The sequence below is a fragment of the Typopeltis vanoorti genome, chromosome 14 (genome assembly GCF_054136105.1).
Source record: "Typopeltis vanoorti isolate ZY-2024b chromosome 14, IOZ_Tvanoo_1.0, whole genome shotgun sequence".
NCBI lineage: Eukaryota > Metazoa > Arthropoda > Arachnida > Uropygi > Thelyphonidae > Typopeltis > Typopeltis vanoorti.
This window is the reverse complement of record NC_143562.1, coordinates 62,189,282-62,213,083: the sequence shown is the minus strand read 5'-3', so window position 1 is coordinate 62,213,083 and position 23,802 is coordinate 62,189,282. Positions and strand designations below refer to the sequence as shown.

General features: G+C 35.7%; 1 protein-coding gene across 2 annotated transcripts in view; it reads left to right on the top strand.

Annotated features, from left to right (window-relative positions):
• The first annotated feature begins 6,238 nt into the window (after positions 1–6,238).
• LOC150099533 (LIM domain-binding protein 3-like) overlaps positions 6,239–23,802 on the top strand; it is an 89,219-nt gene continuing 71,655 nt past the window's right edge. The window contains exon 1 of one of the 2 annotated variants that reach the window (XM_090404467.1): positions 6,239–6,591. In XM_090404467.1, the coding sequence (XP_090260593.1) occupies positions 6,481–6,591 (111 nt within the window). In that variant the 5' untranslated portion in view covers positions 6,239–6,480. The remainder of the gene's footprint in view (positions 6,592–23,802) is intronic. The other variant, XM_090404466.1, reaches the window with a different exon arrangement.

Here is a 23,802-nt window from a genome sequence, read left to right as displayed (position 1 = left end):
ACTCGTCTGGGTAATGCCGCCCACAACTAAAAAATGACCGACGGTACCTTCAAAACTCAGACAGTGATTCACTGCTACCACACATGAGCTTCATTAATCTTTGGGAAAGTGACATTTTAGAGAAAACATCCTCCTCTAGTAATGCTGACCCATCACTGTCTGAATGCCGTTAAACTCTCTTTCGCTCAGGGTAACTGTTGTTGGCAGCGAATCCAAAATATCGTACACGAAGAGTGACATTTTGCTTTCAACTCCATATAATAACGCACGTGAACGAGATATTTGATGATGTATCCTAAAATTGAAAATTTTCCTAGTGAATCATACGGCAGTTAAATGCCATTGCATTTTTTTTTTCAGAATTCCGTGGTTTATTTTAGTTACATTTATTAAACGAATTTACAGACCAATAATGTTTTGTAAAAGTTTGCGTTCAGAGAAAGAGCATTCAACTTGAAGATGTTAAACTTAACCATAGAATGCCAAACAGCAGTCTGATGATGTTTTATATTTGTAAAACAGAATCAGAAGTTTAAGGAGACACGGACTAAATATTTAAAGATTTTACAGAAATGTTATAATAATAATATTTCAAGTCAATTAAAAAAAATATTTTTAATTTGAAAAAATTTCCTTCGCTGTATATCAATACCGGAATGCAGTGAAGCTATCTTTAAAGGGATTTCTGAACTAAAAGTTCTGATTGCAATGTCTAGTTTTTCACCCAGTTAGCCGAGCTTAGCTTGGTTGCTGCAAAAGGTATCCTTTTGTGTAGCAGATGAAACTACAATGACCCCTCATGGATTGTAACACGTCATGTATACAGATACAAATATAAAATGATGAATCATTTACATATTTGATACATAATTAATATCATGCACATTTAATATTCTATACCGAAACGCACACCATTCTAACAAATGAAAATAAATGCTTATAATCTTTCAGTAGAATGACAACGAAAAGATAATTATACTAATATTTGCATGTGCTTATGACAGTTGTCAACCTTTCCTGTCTTATCGCATATCTTTCCTTCTTCAAGCTTAAAATAATTCTACAGCTTGTCTTCGCAAACACACTCAGGTCAAAGACCTACTCAAAGAATGTGCCGAAAATATTCCTCTGAGAGGCAGATAAGAGATTTGTACAATTGTGTGCCTTAACGGATGTAACCTGAACTTCGGCAAATTTTAAAGAATAAAGCAAGTTATTGTAATTAGCACAAATAAAGTAAATTACAATTCCTGAAACAAATAATGAAAATTATTTTAGGATAGAAAATAGACTATAATCCATATTTAATTTGCAGAGGTTATAATTTTATTTATTCGTATGGGGTTCCCCCCCTCTTTCTTCCCCATCCCTTGGATAGGGGCTGGTTAAGCCCTCCTAATGAGGGATTAAGTATATGTATCTTATGACTACAAGTCCGTGTGTGTGTTCACGTGGCCGGTTTGCCTTTTCTGGGAGACGAAAGACCGGCTAACTCACCTTTAGTCGAAAAAGACCAGATAAAGGTTCATCACGTTATGGACAGGAATCGAACCCAAGTCTTTCCGACCTTCGTCTATACCGACTGAGTCTACAGCTTGTCTATACCAAACGGCTTCGTCTATACCGACTGAGCTACGGAGGCTCTAGAGTTATAATGGCTTCGTCTCTTACTTGAAGTGGTTTTAATATGAAAAGTTAAAATACTTTTTAAAATGAAACTTGAGGATTTGGAAGCAAAATCTGTTATTTCTATAAGTAGAAATAAAAATAATTTTTGTGTAATTCCAGTCACCGTGACTGATGTAAAGACAATTATACAATAACTGGAACGTACAATATTCTGCAGTATAAAGTATAAATTGGGAATTCGAATATGACAATCATTACAGCAAAGCATCATTCACATTCTCTTATTAATTTTAGCCATTTATCGGTATTTAAATATTCTACATCAAGACTGAATAATTTTATGGAAGAATTAAAACATTTGCTAAAGGAAATTTATTACTGACTGAACATATCCATTTTTATTTTTGTAACTTCCTGTTTTAGACTTTTTATTGAGCATTGTTTTCAAGAAAAGCCAAATACTCAATGAGAACATTGTTAGAAACAATAAATTTTATTATTACATAACGAATAAATCGGCTTTAAAATCAATAGGTATGGATTGTACTTAGTAATGTTCTATGTTTTTTTGAAATGCACACAACTTTATTGATAATTAAGATAATTTAAATTATCAATAACGAGATAATTTAAGATTAACAATTTCGTATCAATACCATGCCTTTTCTTGAGGTACTGATAACGATGCTTTCTTAAAAAAATAAGGCATACTTAAAATAAATATATTTTCAATATCCATATTTTGTATCAGTCATTGCTGCGAGTTGCTTGTCTACTTTGTAGTAACTTCCGTAACATTAAAGCAGCAGAAAAAAGACCAGTATAGGTTTAACCCTATTCGTCAAATAAATGAACCTGTGCAAGTTACAGAATTAATCGAATCTTTTGTGCAGACAAGTAGGGTTTATTCTCCCGAGAAATAGGGAACCCCCCCCCCATTCAGAAAATTTGACAGCAGAATTCCTACTATATCAGATATCAGTTATGATTCAAAAACACGAGATGGCGATAGCAGTTTGTCATACTCTTGTTACCGGCAACTCTATCAATCATCGGTACCCAAAGTCAACTGTTGGTGATGTCAAAGGATGAAGATTGGCTGCCTACCGATTAGACTATTTATTTATTTATTGCTGTAAGCACTAGAAATCAGTATACAATGGTTAGATTTTGTGGTTTTGTCTGCATGTATTGCTTGGTCGTCTTCATTCCAACTGTAGATTAGTTAAAATAACAGGAAACCTATGGTTTACACTCTTTTATAACAGCTGCTCAAATCGAATCTTAAACCATGATTTTATACAGACTTATAAAGGATACGATAATAGAGGTTTCTTGAAGTGGCATTGGAGCCATCGTGCATCTAAGACTTTAATAATTACTACGTACATCTTTAATAAGAGGACATAAAAGAAACGAGAAGGGAACAGAAGACACAGAAAAGAAACATTAAGCGTATATATATATATATATATATATATATATATATATATATATATATATATATATATATATATATATATATATATATATATATATATATATATATATATATATATATATATATACAGGGTGTTCGGGATAAATTTGACAGTTTCGTAAGGAAAAAGAAAATCTTCTTTGTATCTATTAAATTTAATGAATTGACAAAAAAACATTACAGGCAGAGTTAATTACAATACTATCAACAAGATTTACTCAAAATAACCACCATTAGCATCGATCACAGCTTCAATTCTGCTTCGGAACCTCGAACAAGCTGATGCTGTCTCCCTGGGAAGGGCCGCAAAAACTGTTTTAATTTTATCCATTAACTGGGCTTTTGTATTACTGGAAGTGCGATTGGTGTCTTTTTCAACTGCGCCCCATACAAAATAATCCATGGGGTTAAGGTCTGGGGAGTTTGGAGGCCAAACATTTGGACTGGTGAAGTCGTAGAAATTTTCAGACAACCATTTTTGACTTTTCCCAGAGGTGTGGCAAGGGGCCGAATCCTGCTGCCATACATACGGCCTACCATTGGCTACCCTTGTTATCCAGGGCTTGACTACAGTTAGCAACTCCACGAACAAAGCCCGAATTCCAATGCCAGGGTTCTTCAACACCTGTTCCTGCAGATTTGCGAGGAATTCTGCTGTACGAACGCAATCAGATCGTCTGCTAGGGATCTTTCTTCTTGCTACATCCTCGTAGTCACCATTGCAAGTCTCTAGTTCATGCCTGATTGTTTTTACTGTATTCAGGGAGCATTGGGCAGCAGTCGTAATATCCTTATTTTGATGGCGGGCACGAATCATCATGATACAAGTTATTCTCTTCCATGATTCAGGTGGGTTCCAGCTATCCATCCTTTCTGACATCTTGTATATGAATGAAGAAGGGTCCAAACTTTTAAATGAAGAGAAGTGTGTGTTAATACATGTAACTTACGGAAAAATATAATTAATTATAAATATGTCAAATTTATCCCGAACACCCTGTATATATATATATATATATATATGTGTGTGTGTTAAAGATACCAAGCTATTTTAAATATAAACCTGGTTTTAATCCATTTCCCAAATAAGCAAACAGACAAAAAAGTCAAGTTTGCGCCTGCAAGTAGTGAAAGTCTTAGGCAACTCGTGGTAAAGGTGGAATAAGCTTTAACGTATATTATACCCATGGTAAAAAACTTTCTATATATATATATATATATATATATATATATATATATATATATATATATATATATATATATATATATATATATATATATATATATATATATATATATATATATATATATATATATTGTTTGTTCTAATTCTCGGATCTCAGTCAGTATATAAAAGTATGAACATATCCCAATTCCGAGTTAATACAACAAATCATCACACACACACACACACATATATATATATATATATATATATATATTCTAATTTTCTGATTTCAGAAGCGATTCTATTTTTTTTTCTCATTTTCAGAAAACAAATCCTGATTTCTCTGAGCTCTTGTTTGCTTGCACACATCGACTAACGCTAGATTCAACTGGAAAAAAACTTCAGATTCCTCGAGTCGGAATTAATGTATACTAGAGTGAAAACATATCCTAATCCTACAAAAACATTCCGGATAAATTTATATCGTTTGTAATGTTTTTGTTAGCGGAACATGAAATGAATCCGTCGCAAAACTAAACTAGATGACAAAAGAGAATACGGAACTCCGAAAGCAAGGTAATATAAAATAAATAAGGGAATGAATCGATACGAAGAACAAAACAGAAGAAACATATTGAAAGACTGGCAAATAACAGAATCATAAATGTGATAGACGACTGGAATCCAAAGTACTGGTTAAAATGACTCCAAAATAGCTAACACTTTATGGAGTGTATTACGTCCGTCAATTAGGTGTGGAATTCAAAGGGCAGAAAAAGAGCAGAAGAAGAAAAAGAAACGATTGGGAGTCAATACACACATCTAATTCTCTGCATTATTTCTTGAGATCTATGAACCAAATTTGAATCAGTACCAAAATAGCTTTTTTTTTTCAGGTTGTATCCTGAATATTTTTTGTTCTTTATGATGGAAATATGTAGTATTCACGATTCACATACAAGTTATACATCTGAGTATACCATATTTTCTAACTGGAATAATATTATTCTAATATTACTACCTCTGTCAGAGGCTTAAACGAATTAGAATAGTGCGACTGCAGCAATTGCTAGATTCGTTTGATATCGGTCAGTCCGTACACGTACAATGATTCTGCTCTGGCTGGGCAAATTTTTATTAAAATTTGGTATTTGAGATATTTGCTAAAGTCTGTCGGAGTATTTCACTTGTGGCTTTTAAAAGCGAAAAAAAAAGGCAAAGCAATTCGAAATGACATAAACTCTGCTCGGGTTGGATGGAGTTGTCTAAGGAAATTTGGTATTTATAATCTATGCTAAACTTTATCGAATTTTCTCAATTCTGATTTCAACGAGACCATTTTAGTGTGAAAAACGATTTGCAAGATACAAACGATAAGTTACAAATGACAACCGTCTATAATGCATAAGCCAAAAGCCAGTCCCGCTTCAACTGATGCCATATCGTCACTCTACAAGAATGCTATTGCGAAACAAACGTTTTCTTTTTATTGTCTTTGACTTTTCTTTACTTGTTCTATTTATACCGTTTCTAAACAACAAATAGACATATTTCTAAACATATTTTACAAATAGCTGTAGATGCATATTATTACTTAAGACTCCGTGTCTGAAAAATACAAATTTTACTATTTCAAGTTAATTGTAAAATTCATTAAATGACAACAAAGATTTACGAATATTAAAGCGTATGTATGCTGTTCGACAAAATATTTTTCTTTATATAGCTTGGGGGCAAAAATCCAATCTAGAGATTATTATAATTCAGATAACTCCAAAGGAATATAAAAAGGGCCATGTGCCTCTCCCGGAAGTGTTTGTTATTTGCGCGTGCTACCTACCACCCTCGGTAAAGCTCGCGAACATATTCCTCTACGCCTCGAAACACCCAAACGAAGTCTATTTTTACCACATCCCAGAAAACGGTAAGAGGAGGGGGAAAGAGAAGTTGGCAGCAGTCTGGACCAGCTCGAATGGCCGTGCCCTTGCAAGGAACGCTGTCATAATACGGTACTCTTGGACCGAAACGACGACCACCTCCGCTTTTCTTCGAAGTTAGACAGCAGTCCCGAGAGGCTTAAACGAATCAGCAACTCTTCGCCTCATCGGCGAGGCGAAGGCATTTCTGTGATGTGTTTCTGAATCCTGAACTGGGTGGTGGATCTTATTCTTATTAGATTTCTTTGTGTGCGTTTAACACTGTCATGAGTCAGGGAATCCTCAACGTCAGTCTTCGTAGAGATGGACCAGGGACCGCTTGGGGATTCCGTCTTCAAGGAGGAAAGGATGTGGGTTGTCCCCTAACTATACAAAGGGTAAGGAAGCATGAATTACATCCCCTTTACTCCATATTTGTAAAAATTGAAGCTTCGATTTTTATATACAAAATGAATGATGAAGGAAATACATACAAACTGGCACTGATGTTACGATCTTTTTATTGGTACTGAGTTTTTCGTTCTCTTGCTAAAAATCCACTTATAAGTCTGTATTTTTCCTCACAACACAATACAAACTAATTTCACTTTTAAAACATTTCCATCATTTCTATATTTTAAATCTATTCTACGATTATTCTATTTTTGTCTTGGTGTGAAATCAAGGATATCGATCAGTAGTCAACAATTCCTAGCACTGCTAATGTGTGTCTCTGTTGGTATTTTAATGAATTTTAGGTGTAGATGACATGGTGGCAGAGCCAATGAAATTTGAGAAAAGAAACGCAGAGTTAACCCATTATCAACGCATATATAAAATGCGAACAAATCTAGACAGGCACACAATTATAGTCCCCATAATTTGTATTAAGATACAGAATAATAATTATTAAATTAGTAATGCTTATATTACTAATGTTATTTTAGGTCCCAAATAAGATTTTCCTATGAAGACGGTTTTGTTTTCATCCTTTTACTATTCGTTTTAATACAATAATGAGTCGGCATTTCGATCATAAAATCTTTTCTTATTTATTATACCTTTCTGACAAAGTAGTCATTTCCACTCTCTTCCTCAATATCATATCATTCCTGAGATAATAGCGCCTAATAACATATTAAGATTATTATAGGAAGTCCAGTGTAGTGCTGGTCAAACAAATGAGAGGTCCGTACTCTTGTATGTATTCCTCGCTCTTTTCCCCCTCTTTGTCTCTTCGTGCTCTTATATTCTATGCGCTCTCATTACTGTACACAAAAACGGAACTTCCTGTAATGAAACCTGTATAGCCTGACCCCATACACGTGCGTGTTAAGCGGGGGGGGGGGGGAACTATGTGAATTTCTTGTTCTGACATAGGAAGATCAGCGTATCAATTTGCAGAAATTCCCGGCCACACCTTTCCTAGAATAATTTGGCGATGGTTTTCAGTTATGTATTCTCTTCAGAGGTGGAATTTCTCTCTCTCTCTCTCTCTCTCTCTCTCTCTCTTCTATCTTGGAAAGGAAGGGAAGGGAAGAGCAGAGATCAGGAAATAAAAACATGAGCAGTACACCGACATACACTGAATCACATCTCAGTGAAGTAGGCGTTGTTCCCTTATTGTGCTGGAAGTGTTTATGCCAGTTTTAAATGAATTATATCATCGTATCCTGCACTGTACTAAACTCGCTGCACTACTCTGGAATTTGTAATATAAACCCTGTACACAATTCCGTTTATTGAAGCTACCTGTGAGTTGTTAGGTTCTGATTTCAGAACCTCTTTATTTAAGAAACGATTCAGTCATTTCTTCATTACAACAGCTTAGTGTGATCTTTTGGTTTATTTAATGTGCAAAATGCACATTTTGCACATTGTTATACTTGAAAATATTCGATTCTTGTCAGATGATTTTAGAAAGTGTTCTCTAGAATATTTTATGTTTTCATAATCAGTACTTATTTTTTATGAAATTCATCTTTGGAATTCTGATTCCTAAATCTGTGAAGAAGTAAGCCTCGTTTATTTTACCTTTCCGATATTGTCCTCGCGAAAATTCAACAGGACGATATCTGAAAAGGTTCCATCAGTTTAATACGGTTAAAGGAATTTTCCAATAATACTCCATTTGATGTTGTTGGAATAAAAATGCATGTAGTAGACAGCATTTAGTCGAAATATGAAATCTTAGCGAAAAGACAGAAAAAAAAGGGGGAGGTTAGTCTTCAGGTTCTAATTGTTCGTAACCGATTATCCGCTCACGAAGCCATCGGTGGGCTTACAGTATCGTTGTTTGTGAAATGTTGGCTGGTAAGGTTCTTAAATGAGCTAAAAAGATGGAAATCTCTAGAAGCTAAGTCAAGCCTTTATAAGGAGATTGATGAAGGTATTCCCATCCCCTCACACTCTGTATGTGTCTTTGTGCGCACGCGTGACAGGACGTTGTCAAAGTGGACATTTCTTTTGGATGACACCCGAACCAATATAATTATATCTGCACGGCAGTTTTTAGGCAAGAAATCTTGCTGAGTGGAATTGCATTTATCATTTTGTGGAGGTCTTTTTAATCCATATTCTGATAAAAGTTATTATGTAGTGCAAACAATGTTCCATTGCTTGCATCTTGTGAAATGTTAGTTACCATTCTATTTTTTATCTGCGTCAAATGAAAGTGATCAATTGTTTATTCTGTTTTATTTACTAAAGTTTATTCTACTGTATTACAATATGACACTCTTCAATAATTATAATGCATTCAAATTCCGTTCTTTGTAGTCTTAAAGTGAAATCTCTAGAACAACTTAATTATCAGCAGTTTCCTTATTTTAGTCTAAAATTATTTTAAAGATTTTTTTTTTTTTTTCAATTTACGAGTACAAGGAGTTCTGGACTATTTCCGATTCAGTTTTGGATGTCACTGTTATTACTTTTAATTCAAATAATAATCATTTTCCAGAATTTTCGTACATTGAAACATAGACTCTGCTAATGTGAGTAAGACCACCATTATATATCGCATTTCTTTGAGTTGATTGACTTCCAAAGGTCTTTTCAGGCCCACCCGTTGGAAAACGCAGAATTGTAATTAATTCAAGCAAATAGTGGAGGGAGTGCTGTTGCACGCAGGCGCACGCATGCATCCACACAGACATAGTAAACGGTACTCCCACGGGACCGTAGATAACATCAAGTCATTAACTACATGGCAAGGTACTCAGATCCCTTCATCTGGTTGCTTTATTTCCCTAAGGTGTTGTTACCCCCATCACGATCGTTTGCTGTGGCCATACATCAACATTAACTGCTTCGTGTCCGTATGGAGGATGAGGTTGAATGGCTTCAGGGATTATAGTTAGTTCCCTAGTTCTCAGTTAACGAGTGTTGCAGGAATGTTAAAGAAGGCGGCATTTTCCCGGTATTAAGGAGGATTTACGGTTCATCAATAATAAAAACAAGTCGGAGGATTCTTCTGTTATTAGTAACGAAATGATGTGAAAAAAATAATAGAGATAGTATCAATGATTGTCAAACTTTATAACTTACACAAGGACAATAAGGGAAAACATTGAACAATGGGATAAATGGCTTTGTACTTATTCTCGATAAAAAAAGACTTCGGAAAATATATTTAAAAATTAAAGATGTAACAAAAATTCCTCAGGTATTAGTTACACGAATTATAAGAGTCAGGAAAAGGATTAACATCTCCAGTTGTTCAAAAAACATCACCAGTTACACTCTTTCTTCTTTATCACTTGCACATACACAGCAGTTACGTTTGTTAGGTTTTTCAGCCTCTCCTGTGTTGGGTTAGAAAGTAGAAGGCCAGCTACAATTTAGAAGTGGCTGCTTGTTTCGCATGTTTTTATCAGTAACTTTATGGTATTGTTTTGCTTCTATTCATATGTTGTCGGAATTTCAAAAGTGTATTTACATTATAATAATTAAAATGATAATGCTAAAGAAACTGTTCTCTGCTCACCTCAAACATTCTGGGAAACATTTATATTCCAGATATGGTCGATAATAGTTGAACAATGCGACCTGTCAGCGGAGAAAAGAACTCCTGCTCCAAATCCCTCTCCAAATTGGTGCAACTATGCTGAAAAGAAAATTCAAGATATCATAACTTAGAAAACGTTATGTTCCAGATATGCGTGAAATCGGCTGAGCGTCGCTACACGTAGAAATATCTGCAAGAAGGAGGAGAAAATAATAAAAACAAGGATTCTTTTGGACCGTTGATGCTTAAGATTGAATAATATTCAACCTGGAAATGGAATCAAAACAGGCAAATTTGAGGCCTTAATGATATTTATATTAAGAATAGTCAGTGTCACGTTACAGTACTTGGCTTAAGAGTCACTGACATGACGCATGATAAAATTCTTGGGTACAACAGAAGTTCTGAATGACACGACACAAAATCATATTTGAATAATGAAATTTAAAGAGTATAAAGAAAGAAAGAAAAATTAAGTGTGTGAGTGTGTGTGAGAGACAGAGAATGATCAATGTCAAGGGAAGGAAGAAAGAAAGAAGAAAAAGAGAAAAATGAAAAAAGTTTTGAAGAAGAAGTTCATGTAAGCAGAGATGGGAGAAAAATAGAAACTGTTTGTCCTTGGACTAACTATACGCGCACTAGTAATGAAAAGCGTATTTTTCTACGGTGACATCTAAACATGGACCGATTTTTTCTCCATAAAGAGTGTAAAGTTAGCAGTCTGGCATCGTTGAATAGAAAAAGAAATTATCGATTTGGCAATCGTTAGAAACATGAAAGAGTCGGTAAGGTAGAAGCAGGTTACGAGTCCAGACCTGCCAAGATCCACAATGGCAACAACGTCAGTCTGCAAGATTTGTTATCTTTATCTATTGGCGTCATCCAACAACGTTGTTCGCGACACCAGACTCCCAAAAGCACTTGTAGAGTAATCACGTGTTTGTGCACATTAGCAAGTGACTGATGACAACTAAGTGTCTGGATTACTCAGAAACTATTTTTGTATTTGTTCCTTCCTTCATTCCAATTCCCTTGTGCATAAACTTTTATTGAATTTCCTTCACTTGAATAAAAGTGAATACATATGAGAGAGAGAGAGAGAGAGAGAGAAAGAGAGAGGGTTAGGGAGGGGAGAAAGAGCATGTCTCCTAGGTCCTTTTAATATACACGAAGTTCAAACAATATTTTAACCTCGGCGAATGTAAACATTTTATGTAATCAAAAGGGTATCTGAAGCAGTCTACACGGTCTGACTAGCTAAACTGTTGAGAAAAGATGCTTAAGGTGTAGAAAGAGGATGCATAATTGGTTTAGTGAATATTAAAATTGGGAAATACAGCGAACTTTAAAGTTTTCATACAGTGCAAACCTGCATACTACGGTATGCTGCTTGTATAACCGTATTTTATTTAAGGCAAACCACATAAACTCAATAATTCATACGAGGATGTCTACATAGCAATCTTTTACAAACAGACATGTCTTACGCGGTAGTTGTTAACGGTAGCCATATTGGCAGTGGTATTTATCAGCTGTGTTACCGAGGCAAAATCTTGATTGTACATCCAGTGTAACCACGGATCTATTCAAAGAAATATCCGGATGGCGTGATTATGAGACTATGTATTATATCTGTTAAAAATGTTGCTTAAATAATTAGTCTTTTGCTTGATTATTATAATATTGTGTGTTGACAAAAGTTTAAAGTGCGATCTGTTATTTTGAAATATTTAGTGACTATAAATAATTTAAATTTTTAATGCTCTTTCAAATTTCCAACAATGTACGTCATAGTGAATAAATGATGACATTAATCTTTGTTTTATTGATCGTTTCCTCTACTTCCAATTTCTTTAAGGTTTCGTTCATAAAAGCTTATCAGTATCAAGGTATCCAAATCTGTTGTTTATTGCATAATATTATCAACACAATTGGCAATACATAACATCTGTAGAAGCTTTTTGTGAATGCTGTTTAGATTGATTACGAACAATGGGTTGGTAATGGATACAGGTATTTGAAAGTACAGATTTGAAACAGGAACCGCCACGAGGATAAGATGGTTAGCTCTATGCCTCCATGTGTGTTCTATGTCTAAACACGCTTGTTTTTATGTGTTCACGGGGCCGGTTTGCCTGTTCTGGGAACGAAAAACCCGAGTTGTCTGGTGAAAAAATCCCGTATGAGACCGGCTACCTCACTACAACCTAATAATCGGCTATTATTTAACTTTTACTTTTTACTTTAATTTCATCACTTCTTGGGATCGAAATAAGACAGCAAGTAGATGTGTGCTTTTGATGATTTGATTTTCACATCTGTAGGTAAAAGCGATGCATGCTAATTTCACCTTCTGTTTAAAAGATATTTATATGGTATTTTTTCAAAGAAAGTAAGTTAGTCGATCTCATACGGAAGTGGAAGAAAACTCTTCCACTTCCGTATGAAGTGGAGGAAAACTTCCGTACTCCATTTTTCGTACAATAAACACCCGGCCTGAAATTACATGTTGATCAGAAAAAAACTAAGCAGGATATGCAAATGAAGCGTTAAATTAGGTTTATGTGAAATCATATTATTTGGCCGTAATAGGACACTGAGTTTAACACATTCAAAGCGAAAGGGAAAGTGATATGCATAACAGACCTTCTGCAATTCAGTATCAACAATGTCCTTCGGTTGCAAAGACCTGGATTCGAATCCCATCTAGGACACGAAAAACCTTTATCAGGGCTTTTCATTTGAAGGAGAGTCAACCAGTTTCATTCGGAGGTCGAAAGGTCCTATCCTCGAAATTAAGTTATTTCATGTCATAAAAGCATGCACTTTGGCATGAGTAAATATCCAAGGTCTTATTATATTGGTGGGATTAGGCTAGAAGAAACTGATGAGGCTACGGATCTTGGAATGTTAGTAGATAGCAAGTTGAAGTTCAGGGGCCATGAAATGACAAGAAAGCATACTTGGAAGCTGAGAATGAATGCCGCTAAGAAGGGAGTGAGGGCTAGATTTTTCTTTCATATGGTGGTGCGTGACTGGAATGGATTGTCTTTTTTTAGTGTGTATGTGGCCTCCCTCGATGAGTCTCTGACTCCCTGGAAGTTCTCTCTTAATAATAATAATTATTATTATTATTTAGTGTACCAATGTCACTTTGACTAAATCTGATTCTCGTGTACTTCATGCATTTTCCAAAAATGAACAAGAAATGTTTATTTCCATTTTACAATTTAATCTCTTTAATTTGTCCTTAGTGGATTTCTTGCACACGTCTTTCTTCACAGCTGTCCTTATATTAATCAACTCAGATAAATTAAGATATCGAACGAATCAGCTTCTTATCGAGCTAGAATTTTATGGATCTGCGAAATTAAAGCAAAATAACACAAACGAAAATAGATATGAAAACACTCAAAATGAAAAATGCGACTAGGCATCAGAGTGCAGTGAAATTTACATTAATTATCATTCGGAGAAAAATTTTATCTCTAACAACTGCACTGCGCTGCGAAGGAAGAGCTGTTATTTTTAGGATGACGATAACCTCATTTTTTGACTCGTTATCAATGAAGCAGTGCAGGCAAAAACCAGCCTGAAAAAAAAATATAGAAAGACGTAAATTATAAACATTCAATTCCATCTGCTTTACAGGATTAAAATGGAGAAAAACATACTAATAGAAAAAGAATAGCAGAATTTTTATAGTGATCTCTATGTAGCTAAGTGCCAAGTTTCAGAACCTATTATTCCAAAACCAAGCAATATATCAGATGTACTTCCAGAAGAAAAAGAACATGCCCTTAAGAAAATTAGTAAAGGTAAAAGCCTCAGGACTTGATCATATTAAGGCTGAAGAAATCCAACAAGGTGGACCAATTATTTTCAAAGCGTTGGCTGCCAGATTCACGTGGTACTTCAAAGAAAGAAAGATTCCAGAGGAATGGAAGACCTCAAAAATCCATACTTCTTCTATTCAAAAAAGGGAACAAGGAAGACATAAAAAACTATCGTCCAATCTGTCTGCTCTCTCACATATATAAAATCATGAACGGAGTAATACTGAACAGAATCCAAAACACTCTCGAAGACAACTCCAGTAGACAGCAGACAGGATTCAGAAGAGGCTTCTCCACAATAGATCATATCGTCATTTCACAACTAACAGAAAAATGCAGAGAATACCGAATCCCTCTATGTTTCCTCTTTATTGATTTTAAAAAAGCATTTGATACCATCGAACACAATGCAGTCATCAGTGCCTTACTGGAAATAAATGTGGATCCTACTTACATCCACATGATAAAAGAAATTAACAAAAATCAGACCACACAAATAACACTATGTGATCATCCTATAAATATAGATATAAAGAGAGGGGTCCGTCAAGGCGGTGTGATCTCCCCGAATCTATTTACCATCACTTTAGAATACATTCTGAAAAAAATAGACCTAAACGGAGGAATAAGCATAGATGGTGAATAACTACAAATCCTTATGTTTGCCGATGATCTGGTACTGATATCCCACAACTCAAAAAACCTAGAAGAAATGGGTGAAAAAATATAGACAAACAGCAGTAAGATAGACTTAGAAATGAATCTAGAAAAAACAAAATGGATCAAAAACAGTTACACAAGTAACAGTCACCTATGTATTGATAACATCCCTATAGAACAAGTTGACACCTACAATTACTAAGGACAAACAATAAAACTAAATAATAATTTATCTGAAGAACTAGCAAAAAGAAAGAAAGCTGCATAGCTATCATTCAACAGACTAAAAGGAACACTTACTGATCTAAATCTTGACATCTCTGCGAAGACAAAACTATTTAATAGTGACATACTTCCATCACTCACATATGGATCAGAAACATGGAACACGACAAGAAAAAAAGAAGAAACTCTCAGAATAACTCAGCGTGCAATAGAGCGCAGTATTAGTAACATAAGCAAAATGGAACATGTTAGGAACACGGAAATAAGAAAAAGATCAGGCATAAAAGATGTGGTAACTGCAGTATATGAAAGCAAGATGAGATGGGCAAGTTACATAGCCAGACTCAGGGATAACAGATGGACATATAGAATACTCAACCGGCAACCAAGAATAAAGAGAAAAGCAGGAAGACCACCTACATGATGGGAAGATAGATCCACTAGTGAAATCTATGGGTATAACATGGAAGAGAAAGGCTCAAGATCGTTGGAGGCATCTTTGTGACCTTCACTCATGAAGAAATCCTGAGTGAAACACAGGTCCATCAAGGCAATCAATGAGGAGGTTGCGAAATCAAGTAGTATGTTCAAAAAGCTTCTTAAATCAATATTGCTGTAGGATTCTCTTAAATTGTCTGAACCTGTCATGTTCTCTCAAATAAAAACAGATGAAATGCTAAAATATAATTTCAAGAAGATAAAAATAGTCCAATTTTAATCAGAACAAAATACAGCATACCGTTCGTTACAGTTGTTGTTTTTTTAATTTAAATGAAAACGAAATGTAAATTAAATAATAAAAAAAAAATTGGATAATTACATCTCGCTATCAAATTAAATAAATGTGCAATTCTTACTGTTTTGGAAGAAGGGAGATAGAGGAGTGGCAGTTGTTAAAGATCTTAACCTACAGGACACTTCCGAAAGTGGAAATCTACAGTATATTAGTGCTGTGGGCGAGCCAGGATTTAGATATTAACACGAACCCTGCACTAGAGGAAATTCCTTTTTTAATGTATCGTAGGTCTTCAATAAGCATAGTAATCTCGTCTCGCATCTTGAAATCAAAATCATCCGCAACTCAAGTCACATCTATGCTGCAGTGAGATTGGAACCCACAAGCAAAGTAGAAATTATCCATCTAGGCCGTTATTCCTGTTCTGATTATATTTGAAGGAGGACTCTGAGCAAATCCAAATATTCTTCAAGAGTCACAGTAAAAATTCTCTACTTAAAAACGAAAACATAATCTAATGAACAAGGAATTAAATAACATAATTTTAAGAAATAAAATAATGTCTATATTTGCGTGACGTTTAAAGAATTGCCAGCAGCATAGTTGGTCGAGTGGTTAGCATATCTGCTCTCAAATCCACGTGCTTGTTGTACTGTATGTATGTACGTAAGTGGTAAATGAATTTTATCGCCGATACACGTAAGACCGCCGTCCAGCTTATTAGAGTTCTAAAGTGGCTTGAAAAAGTTCTGTTTGGTCTCTAGAGTAGGGTTTCTAGACTAGGTAATAAATGGTAAAAATAAAAAGAAAAAATCCTTAACCAACACACGGTACTAACAAGGTAGGCAGACAACCTTTCGAGAATGGGTCATTACAAAAAGAGTCCACCACATAACTATATTTTAAAGAATCATATATATTAAACCACTGGCACGTACGGTAATGGACAAAAAATGGAAATTGTGACAAGTTTCGATTAATATGGCATTGGTTCGCCATAAGCGTCTAGTACAGCCTGTATTCTTCGAGGGAGAGACTCTGTCAGTGCTTGGAACTCAACCGGAGGAATTTTACACCGTTCGTCTGACAAACTGGATCAATTTGCATTTGTTCTTTGGAGGTGGGAAAAGTAACCTGAGAGCTCGCTCCAAAATGTTCCATACGATTTAAGTCAGGCGACTGGGATGGCCACGGCAGATAGGACACCTCACCATTATGTTCCGCAAACCATTGGTGACCACATTTGCTCGATGAATGGGAGTATTATCCTATTTAAAGATGATCACCTATGATTGAAAGAGGAGCATCCACTTTGCCTTCCAATATATAACAAGTGAACCCAAACTATGCCGAGAGAATGTGCCCCAGATCATTATAGAAACACACCCAAACTTTTCCACACGTAAAAACAAGCACCCTCGCTGGTAGGCTTCCTTGGCTGATACGTATTCGTCCATTTGCAATAAAAAGTATGAATGTGGATTCATCGGACCATTTCACATCCCTCGACTGTTGTGTAGTCCACTGCCTGTGATCTTTGACGCGACGCCGTGCGTTGACGGGAGTGATCAAAGGCTTGTGTAAGGTAACCCGATCGTGATAACCAACTCCGTATAATTTCTGGCGCAAAGTTTTTGTTGAAATGGGTTTCTTACCAGCGGTGTTGGATTTTTCACCCCACTGCTCAGCAGTAGCCGGTCTATTTTTCGTGGTGCAGCGCACTAATGCTCGAACGTCCCTCTCTTTCGTAAACGCTTTCGTCCACTGTTTTGCATTTTGCTGATGATGTTTGTCCTATCGACTGCCATGCTGACATAACCTTAGAGACTGGTCCTCGATTAACATGTGCAATTTCAGCTGTTCAAATCACAGATGAACCTGCCAGCCTGAAATTCTGAAAACGGCAACTTCTGTTTCGCTTGTGACATCATCACTTTTAAATGTACAAGAATACCTCATTCCCCATATCTCATGAGCAACCAGAATATCTGAAAATTTTGAAAAAAAAAAAAAAAACGGGCAGGAGCAGTAGAGAAAAAATGATAAAGATATTTATTAGAAAACAAATGTTCTGTGGATTTGTGTGGTGATTCATTTCAGTAGAATCCACACAGAAAACGAATTTTAACTTAATGGTGAAAATTAATGGATATTTTGTGATTCTAATTTTTCTCCATTTCTGACTACAAATTTCCCAATTCGGAAGATTGTTATGCTTATAACTGTAATTTTAACTTTTAGATGCCTAAAGAATCTTAAATTCTTCAGGGTAGATCTACGCAGCATTAGAATTGGTCGTAGGTATTAGCTATAGGGTGGTTAGCGGAAGTGACGTAGTTGGATAGGCGGCAGCTGACATATCCATAAAATATTGCAACTTTCCACCTCCTCCTCCTCAACTAAATCTTGTGGAATGTTCAAAAGTCAGTAGCTGCTAATGAGCAAGCGACAGCTTCTGAGGTTTTAAATCACGAGGATATAAAACACGCAGACTAGTGCTCAGTCCTGTGTAAGCATTTTCTATTTCAGAAGAATCGTTTGTTACTACGTGTTCTTAAATTAGCAACGAGAAAAAGAAACATACGCACTACAGTCTCACCGTCAATTGGACAACGAGTCATCGGGGAAAAACGAGTAGTCATCGTTCGTACCCAGAGTCATACACATACAACCTTACAACTCGCATCCGTTTTCAAATAATAAACGTAACGAAACGACGTTAAAGTGTTTGATGGCGACGCACTATAGACGTGATAATACGTAAAATAGAATTCCTATCAGAGACTTCTAAAATAGTGAACAACTAACCAGTTTTCACGTGCTCACTCTGCACGATGAACGATCAATGCTTCTGTGAAAGAAGCATTGTTAAGCGCATTGTAGGCATTGATGCACAGCTAGTCTAATCTTAGGCCACCTCTGCATCCCTAATACAATCTCTCAAGCAAGATAACTATTTTATATGTATCATCAGTTTTCGTTGATGATACATATAAAATAGTTATCTTGCTTGAGATAAATCTGCTTTTTGAAAAATAATACACCTTCCTTGTCAAGAGTAGCAGGATTATAATTAGTAATTTTGGATTAGCAGCCTTTACAAATGCATTTAGTATACTTCGAATTTGCAACTTTCATTTTTTTTACATTTTTTTAGAAAAGCATGTAAGTGCGTATAAGGAATATTTAAGAAGGTGGCAAATTTCAAATGCATGCCAATTATAACTAGGAAAAAAACATAACGAGAGCTTTTCTTTTATTTATTTTTTGAGTTTTGGAATTGTAAACAGCCTGATATAAGTATCATTTCTAGACATTCAAAGTCAAGCATAAATTCGAGCTTGCTATTTCGAAGTCAAAAAATTTCTACCACTTAGAATAGCCAAGTCTAAATTTAAGTTTCTATTTCTGTAAGGACTTTGTAAGAAAGTTCTTGCAGTGCTATTTCGTATACTGTCTAACAAATCCCTTACGATCAGTTGAATCCAAATCTACTTCAAAAAGGAAGTTTTAATTACCAGCAAGAAGAATGAAAAAATCCTTTTTCTCCTTCGCATTTCACACCCTTTCAATCTAATTTACTGCGACTGATAAGCATATAGAGAAACCGATATGCCAGTATTACACTTTCTTATTTTGTGGTACTTATCATACTTCGTTTTACCTTGGATTTCGTATTATTTTAGAGAAATCCTAGAAAGTGGGTGATTTCCGTAGAGCAGAAAGTTATGCGAAATGTGTGAAAATTATCCTTCCATCAGCTAAAGATAAGATTGCTTTCATTGCACACACTACTCTCCTCGAAAGTACACCACATTCCCTGTTCTAATATTTTTTCTTATTCTGCCAGACCAGAGTACCAGAAACATCCTACAGTCAGAATGTATGTATTATACACTGTTTTTCTCTAACCCGAGCTTCTGATCTTGCAAAGCATGAAGTTTTCACTAGCAAAGACCATTCAAACATTATAGAAAATCCTTCCTATAAAAGCTCTGAAATATGAAAGGTGCAAAGTTATGAAATCGTTCGTAATCAACTAAATTTGAATTGTAATATTTGCTTAAATTTTTCAAAATTTTGCGAAATGGGGACTTTGAACTACTACTATTAATCTCTTAAATAAAAAAAGTTTCTCCGTTATATGCCATGCATTTCTTACGCAAACGCTGAGATTATATAGATGATTCTCATCTGCTAGTGTGAGGCTACTACTACTGCCAATCTACTTATTGGAGGCCAGAAATAGCTTACAAGTTCCAAGCTTGTTCTCTAGAGAACAGTTTCCAGATCGTCTAAGCCTTAAATCACCCACAGTATTAATACTGATCCCCTATACGTTTTCAACTTTTTTGTTCATATAAATTCATATAAAATATACCTTGTGAGCATTACGCTCCATTACTGTGTTTACATTTCTCCCTGGCTCGATTTAATAATAATAGTATCATATTGCTGATATCAGTGCAGTAGAAAGAATGGTTTTGATTTCATGCCATTCTTGCTTCATCTATTAATGCTTTCTAGGAAAACCAATAATAAAATAAGTAAATCTGGAGATGGAGAAATACTCTATATTAAATTAAATCGTCATCGTATGAAATCATAACTGCCGACTGACGTTATAAACTGATAAAATGGAATGCAATACATCGATAGGAAACTTCAGATACGATTATAATCGTCATTCTTGATATGATAATTATCATATGAAGAATGATGCAATGATAAATGTACGTAATCACTATAAATATTTGTAGATATACTTCATAAAGTTTGGTCTTCGAAAGCAGGAACTGAAAACCAATTGTTCGCAGCCGTAATGTCAACTGATCGCGAACATAAGAAACAAAAATAGCTTTTCTTATTACAAATAAAAACATACACCAAATAAAAAAAAATTGTTTCCTTATGCTTCAACATCTTCTCCATCTACTGCACTTGGTGGAATATTTTTTATTAATCTGATTTACCACAAAACACATTACCATTTGAATTAACATTTTGTTTTTGTAGCACTTGAAACGAGAGTGATACATGTTAGTTCTGTGCATGGTATGTGATCCGCAGTCTACGTGTTGTAAGTAGCTCACGGAGGGAAAAACGTCGCCCACCCTTATTCTAAAGCAACTAAAATTGATAACAGGCACCCGGGTGATAATGTAGTCTGTGAAAATAGTTTAAAGGCGCAATGTGAAATCAATAAAAACAAAGAAGAGTTGGAGACAATAAGATTCAACTGATTCTGAAATGCTGATTAGCATTTCCGAAAGAATTCCAAAACCAGAATTTCAAATTCTACGAATAATCACATAATAACACAGTTAACAAGACGTATTTTTACTACCAATTTGTTCAGCGAAAAGTAGTTTCTCCTAAGAATTCTGACGGATGACAAAAAAAACTTTAGGAGAACTTTCTTGAAAAGTGTTTTTTCATGGTTAGAAAGATTTAGCTTGGAATGATTAGAAGAACAGTCAGAGTCCAAATTACAATACGAATTACGTGTGCTGCAGAGGCAATTTAATAAAGCAAATGATAAATTTCTCAATCCGATGCCGTGTCCATCAGGAGTTTTACAATTTTATATAACGTATACAAAAATATGCTTCGTTTAAACAATCTTGCAGTCTTATTGTTTCATAACAATGGAGGAATATGAGCTTCACATAAAGCTCATAGACTTTAGTGAAGCATCTTATTTACTGAAAACTGGAATTATGGAGAGAAGCAACAGAAACTCTTTTCCTGTTTATAAGAAACAATGTTCTTCTACATGTGATATGAGTGTAAATGGCTTTGGGAAACTTCTATTCTATGGCCAAGTAACAGAAATGAAATATTTTCTGTTAATTTTCTATAGAATCCTATGTAAAGGTCTTTAAATGGATTTATTATTATTATTATTTCAACTTAGCCCTCCGAGTATAACTGTTTTTGAGAGGGAAACCAAAGCATATAGAGGCAAATAACCGAAACTCATGGCCTGAAACCAACTATCTCAGTACTGAAAGAAAGAAAAAAGATGAGCAACAAACGGACCGTGTACTTACTATCACACTGTGGCTAAACGTAACCGATACATAATACATTCCTGTGAACCTATATAAGAGCCCTTATAAAAGTTCTTCACGTTCTATTATTATTATTATTATTATTATTATTATTATTATTATTATTATTATTATTATTATTATTATTATTATTATTATTATTATTACGGGCAACTCCAGGGAGTCATTAGACTCATCGAGGGAGGCCCCAAATCATTTTCATCACAACTATTCGACATTAATACAGTATCTATCATACCTCGCCTTAAACTCATTCACTGTCACAGCATCCACCACAGACTCAGGGAGCGCATTCCACTCATTCACTACTCTAAAAGTAAAGAACCCAGCTCTAACACCTTTACTAACCACACTTTTGCCCAGTTTCCATGGATGTCCCCTAGTCCTCCCACAACCAGCCCTGTTCTCAAAAATATCTTCTGAATTAATTTTATAGAAACCCTTCAGTAATTTGAATGTCTCAATCATATCTCCCCTCCTCCGCCTATCAACCAATTTTTGCAACCCACAAATCCTCAACCTGTTCTCATACGGTTCATTCCACAGACCTGCTATCATCTTGGTCACTCGCCTCTGGATCCTCTCCACCTCCTCCCCATCAAGAAGAAACCTAGGTGACCAAATCTGAGCACAGTAGTCGAGATGAGGTCTTATCAAGGCTCGATACAGAGGAACAATAACCTGCTTGTCTCTGCTTGTCAACGTATTCTTCAGCAACCAAGTGATTTGATGAGCTGATTTGGCCACTTTTGCAATGTGTCCCCTAAATTTCAATTCCTTATCCACCAACACTCCTAAATCTCGTGCCTCATCAATTTCCTGGAGCACGGTTCCACCAATGCAGTAAACTGCCTCCCTTCTTTTCACCCCAAAATGCATAACCTTACATTTTGCCACATTAAATTGACATCCATTCTCCCTAGCCCAGACCTCCAATCTATCCAAATCATCCTGCAAAATTTTGACGTCATCTGCATTCACTATTGCCCTACCCAACTTCGCATCATCCGCAAACAAATGAACTGTTCCTCTCAGATCCTTTCCTATATCATTTATGAACAAATTAAACAGCAGTGGTCCAAGAACAGATCCTTGTGGTACACCACTAGTCACAGGCCGTCTTGTGGACTCTACTCCTGAGTAAACCACTCTCTGATATTTCTCCGTCAACCACCCTCCTATCCATCTCACCAACCCTATGTCCATTCCCATATGCTGCAATTTACTGATTAGAATTCCATGTGGTATCCTGTCAAAGGCCTTAGCAAGGTCCAGCAGAATCACTGTAAACCCATTACCCTTATCCAGTTCAGCCGTCACTGTGTTATAATACGTGAGCAAGTTACTGAGGGATGACCTACCCTTCACAAAACCATGCTGTCCCCGATACAGTATCCCATTTTCTTCTATCCAATCTTGTATTTTCCTCTTGACTATTTTCTCTAAGACCTTGATAATGATTCCTGTTATGCTGATTGGCCGGTAATTTTCAACAGCAGCCTTGGAACCACCTTTGTGCAGTGGAACTATTTTCCCCTCTTTCCACCCCCTTGGGACTGACCCAGTCCTGAGGCTCAAATTAAACATAATGGTCAAGGGCACTGACAATTCTTTGGCCGCTTAACGTACGACACGAGCTGGTATACCATCCAATCCCACAGATGTACTGACATTGAGGTTCTGTAATAGACTAGTTACCTCTACCTCATTCATCACAATTCCAGTATAAGCTGTTGGTTCCTCCATTTCCGCAAAGCCACCACCTGGATGATATACTCTTGCAAAGTGCTCGCTCAGTAATTCCACAACATCGACTGATTCAGTTACCTCCCTACCCTCAGCATTTTTTAAGATCATTCTACCATGAGCATTTTTCCTTTTACTTGCAACATATTGAAAAAACTGTTTGGGATTCTCTTTAGCCTGCATGGCCAATTTCCTTTCGTAATCTGCTTTTGCTTTTCTTACCACCCTTGTTACCATCCTGGCCTGAGCTTTATACTGTTCATGCACCTGATGGTCACCCTTCTCCTTAAATTCCCTCCACAATTGTTTCTTTTTTGCAGCTCAAG